Source organism: Cnephaeus nilssonii (genome assembly GCF_951640355.1).
Source record: "Cnephaeus nilssonii genome assembly, chromosome: 16".
Classification (NCBI taxonomy): domain Eukaryota; kingdom Metazoa; phylum Chordata; class Mammalia; order Chiroptera; family Vespertilionidae; genus Cnephaeus; species Cnephaeus nilssonii.
The window spans coordinates 40,188,301-40,200,244 of NC_137087.1; the positions used below are offsets into that span (position 1 = coordinate 40,188,301).

The 11,944-nt window shown below is 51.9% G+C and overlaps 1 protein-coding gene across 14 annotated transcripts in view; it reads right to left on the bottom strand.

The window, feature by feature from the left end:
• Nucleotides 1-11,944, bottom strand: part of SORBS1 (sorbin and SH3 domain containing 1) — a 224,803-nt gene that overhangs the window by 13,059 nt on the left and 199,800 nt on the right. For all 14 annotated transcript variants that reach the window (XM_079792953.1, XM_079792955.1, XM_079792961.1 and 11 more), the window contains one exon: nt 1,044-1,102. In XM_079792953.1, the coding sequence (XP_079649079.1) occupies nt 1,044-1,102 (59 nt within the window). The remainder of the gene's footprint in view (nt 1-1,043; nt 1,103-11,944) is intronic.

Below are 11,944 nucleotides of genomic sequence, written 5' to 3' on the forward strand. Positions count from 1 at the left end.
TCTCCAGATGCCGAACAGAACACTTGGAGGACCATCTCATTTCCTCCCGCCTTGGCCGCTCTGGAGCAGGAGGCACTGCTGACCGAACACGCTTGCTCCAATCTGCACAAGGGATCGCTCCTAGACCTTCTCTCGAGACTCCTGTGGCTCCTCTGTTGCCTTAAAAGTTGTTCTCCAAGGACCTACCCTCGTTTCCCTTCTCGCTCTGCCCGGAATCTCCTTGGGTCACCTTGCATGTGCCCATGGTCACAGAGCACCCACTCTGTCCTGGCTCAGGCCCCCATCACTTCCTGTCTGGATTAACATCTCCTGACCACCATCTTTGTCCCCCGCCTCTGAAATCCACTTCTACGCCGCTACCAGAGTTATCTCCCGAAAACAAAACAGAATCAATATGCTTCTCACTTCAAACCCTCTGGTGGCTCCTGAGAGACTGCAGAACAAAATCCAAACTTATTTCAGTCGCATCATGGATTCTACAGCCTGGTCCCAACCTACTTCTTGAGCTTTGTTTCCTCCGTGAACGGTACCCTGCGGCCACGTGGGCTCCTCTGAGGTTGTCCAAGCCCTCCTTGGCCCCTGTGGTTTCCTCAGCCGGGAAGACCCTGCTCTAGTTTGTCTTCAAGTGCTTATTCCAAATCCCGTCCCTCTGGGAATGGAGTTTACTCCTCTGTGCTTAAAAGAGGAGACGGAGCCAATATATTGTTTTTAATGAATGGATCAACCCTATTCACTCAGCTCTAGTCAGAATTAATTTCCTTCCTCTATTCCCACAGCACTAGGAGGGAAGCCAGTGAGCACAGCCCTCATTTGTCCTTGGAGGGCAGTTCATTCTTTACCTGTCTCTCTCCCAGTAGGTCATGACCTTTATTTACCTGCCACCTGTTCTCACACTGGCTGATGGGAAACACGGAATTCTCAGAGAAGCTGGGAGTGAGTCACTCATTTCCCCACCTGGCTGCCCCACAGCCAGTCAATGACCCACTCTCTCAGCCCAACAGTCTGCTAAAATGAGAGAATTGCAGTTTGCCACGTGTACTTACAAATCTTGTGAGGCTTGACTCCTGTCTGGGGTGACTCTTCGCTGCTGGGCTTGAGGTTGCTGAGAAATGATTAAAGATGATTTATTGTCAGAAGGGGGTACCTTGTGATGAAAGTCAAGGGGATGAGAGACAGTGCTGCAGTAATGAACAGACTTTTCGGCAATGTTTATGATCTCATTGCACACTGCTTCCTGTGAGGTGGCCCCGATATCCAGAAACCCCCATAAAACAGTCAACATGGGGACAAAAAAAAAAAAAAAAAAGAAAGAGAGGAAGAGATGGAACATTCCAGACGAAGCACATAAGTCCAGGGAAACAACAGAGTTGAAGATCCAGGTTAAAAAAATAGATATTCCAGTAGTGGAGTGCAGGAGGGATCCAGGCGTAAGCATGGAAAACAGGTAAGATACAGAATTCGGAATTTAGTATGAATATTAAAAAAAAAGGTAGCAGCACAAAAGCCTGCAATTAGTGAGTAACTGTTACAAACAGAATAACTTCAGGATAGAAATGCAAGTATGTATCCCCGATCATGCACTAAGACATGGATTTAATCCCATATGGAGGCAGAGGAGAGATGGCATCTCTAAATTCCTCTGCTTTGTTGAGAGGGAAGGGGGTGGCCTAACATCTCTCTACGACAGTAGCCACATGATCCTGTAACTAGTGGCTGAGCGTTAACCAGGCAGTACTTCCGGCTGTACTCTGGAAGCCAGTAGGGACTCTCTTTAGAAAAGCTACAGTCTTAGTCAACAGGCGTCTTACCACATAGCTCTTTTCAGATTCTGTGAGATCAGGTCCTGCGCTCAATGAATGATGAGAAGGCTGTGATCACCAAGCAAATTATAAGGGAGACATTTTAGCAGATGTCACATTGGAAAGAATTCAAAATAAAAGCGTGAGCAAATACACGTACCACACCATCACACTCGATGACACCGGACACTCGTAGCCTAGGGCCACCGAGTCTCCATGACAACACGGTGGGTGCACAGGAGAAAATGCAATGTACAGAGTTAGAAGCAAGCATCCGGGCAATGAGATGGGAGGCTGAGAGATGGCTGCAGGGAGGTGAGAAGGACAACACAGGCCCCAGAGCAGCAGACAGGCACGGAAGGGCTGTCTAAGGAACAGCTGCGTCCCTCCGCTGCCACGCTTGGTCCCCTGCTCTCGGCTGCCCAGCATCTATGGACGGGCTGCTGGACCAAAGCCAGTTTCAGTTACCCCGTCGACTGCTGGCAAAGCAGGCTCACAGAACTACCAGGCACGCCCCATTTCAGCACTCACAAACCTGGGTAACGCTTCCGCAAAGCTCCTGGGTAATGTTTAGTATCGAACAAGACTGTTCTGGAAAGAGCTGCACACGACACACTCCAGCTAGTGTGAGAGGAGTGCAGACGTCTCACAGAGCGGAGCTGAAGCCACCACTCATCAGCTCGGGTACCCCAGGGGCGATCACGGCTGAGCACCCACCTTTATTTATTTATTTATTTTTAAATGTATTTTATTGATTTTTTACAGGGAGGAAGGGAGAGGGATAGAGAGTTAGAAACATCGATGAGAGAGAAACATTGATCAGCTGCCTCCTGCACACTCCCTACTGGGGATGTGCCCGCAACCAAGGTACATGCCCTTGACCGGAATCGAACCTGGGACCTTTCAGTCCGCAGGCCGACGCTCTATCCACTGAGCCAAACCGGTTTCGGCCGAGCACCCGTCTTTAAAGTGGGTCTCCCACAGCGGGGGCCAGGCCTGCACCGGAAGGGTGTCTGAAATCATTTCCCTCACAAAGGATTCAATCTCAAGCTCTAGGGAGTCTCCCTAAATAAATATTTGAAGAGCCATCCTTGGAGACATCCCCCCGGCGACCCACCGTCATAGCACTGAGCCTCAGCACCTCCAGGGAGACCTGTGCAAAGCTCACTCGTTTCAGAGAGGCCCAGAGAGGGTGAGGGCCTCCCCTGGGGTCACACAGTGAGCTAGTGGTACACTTGGTTCCTGGGGTCATCGACTCTCCCCGTGGACCTGCCCTTTCATCCCTGGACCATGTCCCACATTCCCAAGTGTGCTCACTGACCTTATCTTACGGAGTCCCGCAGAAACCCTGGAGACAGGCAGGGCAGGGGTTATCAATCCCGTTTTCTTTCAGAACCCTGAAAGCTGATGCTCAGCGAGGGGCAGGGAAAGCTGCTGGGTTGCTCTTCCCAGGCCACCCCCAGCCCCTCCTGCTTGGTGCCACTGACATGACCTTGCCCTTACAGGCACGCCCTGCAGGACCCACATCCATTCCAGGCACCACTTCTACCCTCCTGTCCTTTTGGGAAACCCCTTCAGGTTCTCCAAACCCCTCCAAACTGCAATCACCTAACCAGCCCCCTGGACTCGGGAGGAGTGAAGGCAGATGCAGGACTGGAAGAGGCCATTTCTAGCTCCTCCTATAACGTCTCAGGACCTGCAGGCTCTGGCAGGTGACAGGCGCTGACCCTGCATAGCCCCTCACCACCACCAGCCTCGGGGTCCAGGCTTCTGTGTAACGAAGGGCAGCAGCAGCCGACTCTGTGGGCTTTCCCGCAGCAGCAGAATGAAACTCATGCTGGGCACCCCGAGCGGGGCGTACCTCCAGGCGAGGGGAGCGAAGGGGACACTTTCTAAGAGTAAGAGCCGTCTGTCCAGCAATAGCAGGGGCTGCCTCATGAGAGTGCTCGGCCTGTCCCAGCAGCTGTCCGAGCTGAGGCTGTGCTGACATCACTAGCTGGGACACTGCAGGGTAGTGCTTCTCAGACTTTCACGCACGCTGGTCTCTCCTGGGATCCTGTTGAAAGGCAGGCTCCCGAGGGGCACATAGTGTGTGTGTGTGTGTGTGTGTGTGTGTGAGTGTGTGTGTGTGTGTGTGAGTGTGTGTGTGTGTGTGTGTGTGTGCTGAGACTGCTGGTCCACTGGCTGCGGAGGCGCTCAACTATCTGACACTGAGCTTCTCTGTGCCAGACCGACATGGGTCGCACCTCATAAAAAGAAAGTTCTCATACAAATAAAAATATTTCCCAACTCCAGCTGGGGGCCTGACGACCTCAGGTCAAATGCAGACCAGAGAGAATGCGGACCGTCTCTCAGAGGAGTCTGCACAGTTTACGGAAGTCCCTAGCATCTTTCAATCGACTTAATCCCAAAGCGGTGACCGGAATCGATCATCCACAAATAGTTGGCACATAAGAGATTTGGTGAATCAGAAAGAAGGACTGATATTCTGCTAAACCCTTTCTTTTATAAAGCATTTTTAAAAAGCAGCTTTCAAAGCACATATAAGTCCAAGTCCTCATCTGACTCATGTACTAACCTGGTGACATGGGGAGGGCAGAAAATGAAATGTTAAGGCTCAGGGAAGTCTGAGAACTTGACAAGGTGGCAAAGCCCCTGAGAGCTGAGTCTCCGCGTCTGATCGCCATACGCCAGCCCCTCGAGTCATGACGGGCAGCTGGTACCACCAGCACACACCCAGCTCAGCCTCTTCAGAAGACCAGCGTGTACCTTCTCTTCATTACCCTTTCATCACGTGAAAGGTGCGATGTGCACCAACAGGCATCATCCTATCACTGACTCAAGGGTCCCCAGTACTGAAAGGGATATGGATGCCCCGCCTTCCTTGGTCTCAGGTCCTATCCAAACCAGAAGGCAATCCTCATCATAACCTTCACATCCAAACACACTTAACATCTGGACACACTTAACGCATCTCCCAGAGGTAGGGACGATTTGGTTCCTTATTTATCGTGTGTGGAAAAATGCAGGAAGAAGGCAAGATAAACATTTATCTTATTAGTGAGAGAGAAGGCAAGATAAACACTTACCCTATTAACTAAGATTCAATTTCTTCCCCCTTTTATAAAAAAATATATTTCTATTGATTTTTGGAGAGAGAGGAAGGGAGAGAGAGAAACATCGATGAGAGAGAATCATTGATCGCCTGCCTCCTGTACGCACCACATTGGGGATCGAGCCCGCAACCCAGGGATGTGCCCTGACCAGGAATTGAACAAGTGGCTGCCTGGTGCCTGGGTCTACACTCAACCACTGAGCCCACCGGCCGGGCTCAATTTCTCCCTCTTGGAAATGCTTTCCTTAGACTCTTCCTCCAAACCTATGCCATCCAATATGGTCACCAGTAGGCACATGTGACTTGGCCAGGATAAAATATACAATGGACTTCAAAAATAAAGTACAAAGTAAAGAATGTAAAATATCTCAGTAATCCTTATATGGTTTATATGTTAAAATGAATCTACTTTGATATATTGGGTTAAATAAAACGTTAAAATTAATTTCACCTGCTCCATTCTACTAGCAGAAAATTTAAGGTTACATTATGTTCCCACTGGACAGTGCCGCCCTGATCCCTGGTCCTCCTACTCTGCCCTTATTCAGGCCTAAAAGTAGATACACGTTCTCACCAGGACCTCATCCAGGGTTAAGAATAAAGAGGGTATTATATCATGCTAAGTGCGTTTTGGACTCTTGGAGATGCAGTGAAGTTTTTCACATGTTTAGAAAACAGCAATTGGCCCAACACATGCACACACACGGGTGCAGGTGTGCACATACACATACACACACACTGCGCTCCCCTCCCTCCCCCATGAACAATAGACAGGTAGTCTCGGATTCAGAAACAGCTTTGCTTTCCTATTGGCAAACGTACACGCCAAGCACCTCTCCTGGCTGGAGCGCCGGCTTCGTTCTTCCCGGGTGAGCAATCTGTGGCCCTGCTGCCCTTCCAGCTCCAGTTCACGGAAGTCCCTCAGAAATCCGACCCTAGCTCCCTGGGACTGCTAATCCCTCTGGATCCACACAACACCTGGTGCTACTGTGGAGCTACTAAGCACCTTCTTCCAGTGTTCGGTGTGTGCCAAAGCCCGAAGCCCAAAATAATGGTCTGCAGGCTAAAGAACAGCAGGAAGTCCTGGAGGTGTGGACAGGATGGAGCAGTGGTCGGCAAACTCATTAGTCAACAGAGCCAAATATCAACAGTTGACAACGATTGACATTTCTTTTGAGAGCCAGATTTTTTAAACTTAAACTTCTTCTAACGCCACTTCTTCAAAATAGACTCGTCCAGGCCGTGGTATTTTGTGGAAGAGCCACACTCAAGGGGCCAAAGAGCCGAATGTGGCTCTCGAGCCGCCGTTTGCCGACCACAGGGATAGAGGAAGTCAACCTCAAAGTGCAGGACCCTCCTAGAAATACCTGCCCGAGCCCTCGGAGACGGTATTCTTCTTCTCATCTCAGGCCCCATACCTTCCCATCTCTTCAGACCCCACCCACATTTTGGTGACCTACCCTGGCCTCCCGGGGGGACACTGGACTAGGGATGAGAAATCTGGCTTCCAGGCCAGGCTCTGATACCAATTTGTCATTTGAACACAATGCTTAATTTCTTTGGAGTTCCAGTTCTTAGTGAAATCAGAGGGCTGGACAAGATTTACATCAATGTCCTTCGGCTGTAATGTTCCATGCCTGGAGTGTGAGCACCCTATGACTGAGAACTGGCACTGGGCAGGGTTGAACTGGCTGAAGGGGACAGCACCCCACTCATCGCCCACTGAAGACTGGACGGAGGGCTTTGACAGTAGCCCCCCGATGTAGAGGGGGATCTGGCCGTGTGGGAGGTGAGGGGTGCCCCGATGGAGACAGAAGGTTTGCAGGTCCTGGCACACTCCGGGCAAACTCTGCCAGAGGAGTAGGAAGCCAAGAGTGACTCGGGCTCCTGGGTTTTGGCTGTAGGAAACCTAGAGCCATCCTGCAGCGCCCCTGCTCTGTGGCCCTCCCGTCTCTAACTCCACGGATTCTGATTTTATTGAGCAAACGATCCCAGCTTAAATATAAAACCAGTGACAACCGATTAGTTCCACTGCTTCCCACCTAGACTTAATCTCCATCAGATTCCCCCCCAGATTACACATTAGCTCTGTTGTAATGTAAACCTGATTACAACACTCCCATGCTCAGCCACCTCTCCGAGTCTGGAATGTGGACTGTTTCCTTCCTAAAACAAGCCGAGGAGTAACGGCAAATGGCACTCAACTATGAAGAAACCAAACACTTCACGCTTTCCAAGATGAATGCTTTGTACTCCAGGTGGGAGAGAATAAGGAGAAGCAGGGATTGGCAGTCAAATGAATTTCTAACTTCTGGATCTATGCAACGCAAAGTAAAGGCTTCTCCCATCACCTACGTTCTTCTCTTCCTTCCCCCACCTTCCTCTCTCTGGTGGAACGGGGTAAGGAGGATAAAGTAAATTACCTGAACAGTTCTTTTCCCTGTTACACCAGTATCACACAACGGGTACTTATTGGGTTTAATTACATGCTCGGGCTAGGTGCTTTAGTCTCTTGGCATCTCATTTAATCCTCATAATAATTCAGAGTGGTCGCCATGGACCTCATATTACAAAACTAAGACCCAATATGTCTGAGCTGGGAATTTGAAGAGCCAGGATTTGAAGCCCGGTCTCTGGGACTCCAAGTCCTGCGAGTTCCACTACACCCTGATCTCTGGAGTTAGGGGGTCTGCTGTCTACCACTTCTCCTAACACTTTTCAGGGGGAGACACCTCAACGCTGGGTCTTAGTTTCCTATCTTAGATGCTGAGATGCTGGTTGTTTTAGTAAGAACTTCAGCCAATGTCTCTCCGCATCCTGTAAATTGTTAAATGCCCTCGGTACTGAGAGATCTCCCTCCTGAGGGAGCCGAAGGGAAATGATTCCCATTCTTAGTTGGATATCTTAACATTTTAAATTTCCTTTTGGTTCTCACAAGGTGCATCACAAGCTTTTCCTTCCAGTTCTGATGTCTGTGCCCAAAGCAGGCCTGTGTCTTTGTTCTTCTCTCTCTGGGACTAACCTAGTTCCCACGTGGTAAGGGATGTTCCCAAGCCACTAAAGCACATCATTCTGTCGTCAGCTGAGTAGCTTTCCTTCCTCTAGGCCGCAGAGCAATCAGTTCTTGCATTTCTCTGACAGATGCTTTGAGGACACGTAGCTTTCCTGAATATTTTTATTTTTAAATGTCACGCCTTCAGATTTTATTGTTTGACTGGCTTCCTTCCCTTTAGGAACCAAACTGACATCACAAAAGTGTGTCACTTTCCTCAGACCTCAGCTTTCTCATCTCCTCATGGAAGTCCAATCGATTGGGGCTCTTAATCTGGGGTCCATGAGCTCCCAGGTGGCCTCAAGTGTGGCTCTCTTGAAACTTCACGCGGACTGTGGATGCTGGCCTGGATCCCTGGCTGACCTCAGATTCCCACAGGTCCCATGACCCAGAAGAAGTTGGGAGTCACTGAAATAGGTGATCTTCAAAGATGCTTTTTAATTCAGAAATTCCACAAGGCTCTCACCAATGGTAGGAGCTCAGAAACCAAGGCTGGGTGTCAGTCAGCTGACAGGGCCCTGTGTTGGGGATGCTCAGTGAATGTCTGCTGATGCTCATGAAGGTTTCCGAGAGGCCCTTCCCCTGCACCCTCTGGCCTGGTTGTTCTAAACTTGCTTGGCCAAAATCATGCCCCTCAAATCCAAGAACTTGGTGGATGATTCTTAACTCTTGGGCGTTTTCTGTGTATGTTTTTGTCCAATTAAGCTGTCCCTCAAATAATAAAAGGGAAAACTTTCACTTTTAATTGAGAAGGTCCGAATGTCCATAATAAATGCCATACTTGGCATTTGTTCTTGCTTTCCCTTTCAACTGAAATTCACATAGGACTTTTAGCTAGTCAAGACTAGCAAAGACAGAAAGAACCCTAGTTCTTGTCTGAATGTTTTGTTAACGGACTGGGGAGCCAGAGGAGGGAAGTGACTCATCCAAAGACACACAGGCTGATGGGAGCTGGAGCTGGAGCCCAGCATCCTGTCTGCACAGCGCGCCTCCCCCAGAACCCTGATCTCCCCAGGCCCCTCCCCCCACTTGGCTCACCCCCTTCTGCTGTTCAGAGAATACACACCTACACACACGAGGGACGGACCTGTGTGACATCAGTTTGGGAGGCTACAAAGGAGTGGGAAGTCACAGGGAAGTGTTCGCACATCTCAGAGTTGGGGGTGGCAGGAAGGACTGGACAGGTGACTAAGGGGAAGGAAAGCAGCAAAGCAGGGACTTAGCACCAAAAATGGAAGTTTGACAACCCAGTCACAAGGGTCACATGACCGTGAGGAAGCTGACTAGCCACATTGTGCTGACGAATGCCCGCCGTGGCACCAACGAGCCCCTCCACGCTCTGCTCCAGCCTCTTCTCCACACCACCCCCCTCTCCCCGCCTGCAGACACCGTACGGGTCACTCCAACCAGGAACTCGCCACTCCCTGTACCCCCCTTCACGTCCCCACTCCTGGGCTGTGGCAGGCCTATGTGCTTGCCGTGAATGCCACCCTCCTGCTGTTTGCCCCCCATAGAGCTCCCAGGTCAGACCCCACTTCTCTCATGCAGCCTTTGCAGATGGCCCTTCCCCTGCTGGTGCCGTCATCCCTCCGCCTCTTAAACCTTCCGAGTGAGCTGCTGTGTCTGTCTGTCCTCCTCTCTGCATTATAACTGCTGTGGACATGTCACTTCCCCGGTGGAGAGCACACACTCCTTTAGCTGGGGTCAGTCGTCTTTTATCTTTTCTTTCATCCAACAAGTATTCATTGGGCGCCTTCCATTTATCACGCGTCCCGGTCTCCCACCGGAGGTCTCTCACTCTCACTGTGACCCAGACAAGCAAAGGGGCAAATGCCGTAGAGCTGAAGACGTGCCCGCAGGTGAGGTGCAAGGGCTGTGGAAGCACAAGGCCAGAGCCTTTAATCCGCCTCGCAGGGGCGGGAGGACGTCAGGAAACACTTCTGGAGGGACGTCTGAGTGGAGAAGTGCAGGCAGGTGGCCGTCGCCCAGGCACACAGCATGGGGGGCTGGGGAGGTGAGGCTGGCTTGCTGTGTACACAGCCCGGCACATGGTCCGCTGAGCCTGAGAGACACTTTCCCAAGAGCAACAGGAAGAACCCTGATGATCTCCCCTCTGTCTCTCACAGACTTAGCTCGGGGCCTGGCCATCCTTGATGGAAGAGAAATGATCACATTTCAGAACATCTGCAATTTTAAGGCTCTCGGGCAAAATTCCCTCTACTTACTGGTCAGATACACTTGAACTTTTGGTTCAGCTCCCACAGCAAGCAGAGTGGCCGGCAGTGCTCCCGGTGACACAGACTGGTCTGGAGCACATTTACCTCAAGTGACTCAGCCTGAGCTCGCACCATCCTGACGGGCCACCAAAGAACAGTGTCACTCAAGTCCTCTCCATCTTGAGCTGTCACCCAGAGGGCCTCACGAGGCAGGGAGCTTCTTTTGAAGGACCCATTTCCCGGTGTCGGGGTCCTGTTCCAGGCACAGGAGGGCCATGAAGGGGCTGGGAGGGAGGTGTGTGGGCAGGAGCCCCTTCCCCACAGCCCTCTAGCTCTCGTAGGGAGCAAGGCCCAGAGCCTGGGCGCCACATGGAAGAGAGGAGAGAGGGAGGGGACGGGAAGTGGTCCACTGGCGGCCTGGAGGCCACCAAGGACGGAACATCGAGCTCATCAAGCCTGGCCTCCGAGTGGCCAGCTCCTCCTCTCGTCCCCTCCGTCAGGAAGGGAGAGGGTATACCCCTAGCCTGGCCCAGGGCTCGGCACCACGCTCTTCCTGTGCTGCTGGGCCTGGAGGCAGGTCGCCGTGACTCACTGCTGACAATAACGAGGTCTCCGGGCACCATGACTGACCGGGAATGTTTACAGAACTGTTCCTGTGTCAGACATTTAATTCTGTTCCACCAGCCCCTTCACCACGTCTCCCCAATGAGCTATTCGTTCCCTCACGGGCCGCACCCTTTTCTTCCCCAGTGAACACACATTCCAGGAGCGCCTGCTGTTCCCCTCGGCGCACACCCCGAGCCGGAGCCACATCCACCCTGTGGAGCCTTCCCCGGGCCCGGCACCACACCTCCTAATTTACCCTCAAGGCCACCCCAGTGGGGAGGGACTGCCCTGCACAGGAGAAGCCCGCGCTGGGAGGGTCAGTGGCTGCCAGCGTGAGGCTGGCCTGAGTGGACACTGCCCCTCACTGCCCTCCCGCAGCACACGGCCCCTCCCACTGCTGGCTGGAGCGGGAGGTCTGGCCTCACTTGCGCCTGGGTCCCTATGGGCTCCAAGCGCCCCTCCGTTACTGCAGTCCTGGCGCTGCTGACCAGGCTCTCGAGGGCAGGGATGGATGGCCCCTGCCCCCTGACCCAAGGCGGGTGTCTACAGGTCTGGAGTAAATATTTGTTGAGTGAAAACTGAAACTTCAAAGGGAAATGGGGACACCAGGTCTGAGATCAAGAAGTCTCCTGTGGGCATCGTACACAGCAGACGACAAATGGTTTGGAGCGACATCGTCAAGAATTCCATTGGGGGCTAAAGACATTCTAGAATGTTCTCAGCTCCAGAAGCAGCTCTAGGTCACCCGGGATGGGTGGCTTCCATTTACAAAATGCCGACCATGCTCCGCCCCAGCCCCCGTGCTAGCACTTCTCACCCGTGACATCCTGGAACCCTCCCGATCGCTCTCTGAGGTAGGTGTTATCAGGTCCACTTTAAAAATGGGGAAACTGAGGCTCCGAAAGGGAAGTAAGTCCCAAGTCACTAGACATTAGGAGGTAAACAAGCATTCACACCTGCTTCTTTGACAGCTGGGGTACTGAACAGCAGGGCCACATTAGAATCGTGATCGAATTGCCAAGTTCATCTCCCCCGCAGACACCAAGTTCTCAGCGCTCAAACACCCCGCAGCCGCCCTGGTCCACACTCGGAGATCTTTGCAGCTGACACAGACAGAGGAGGGGACAGGCACGTGAAGAGCTGGCATGCCCATCTA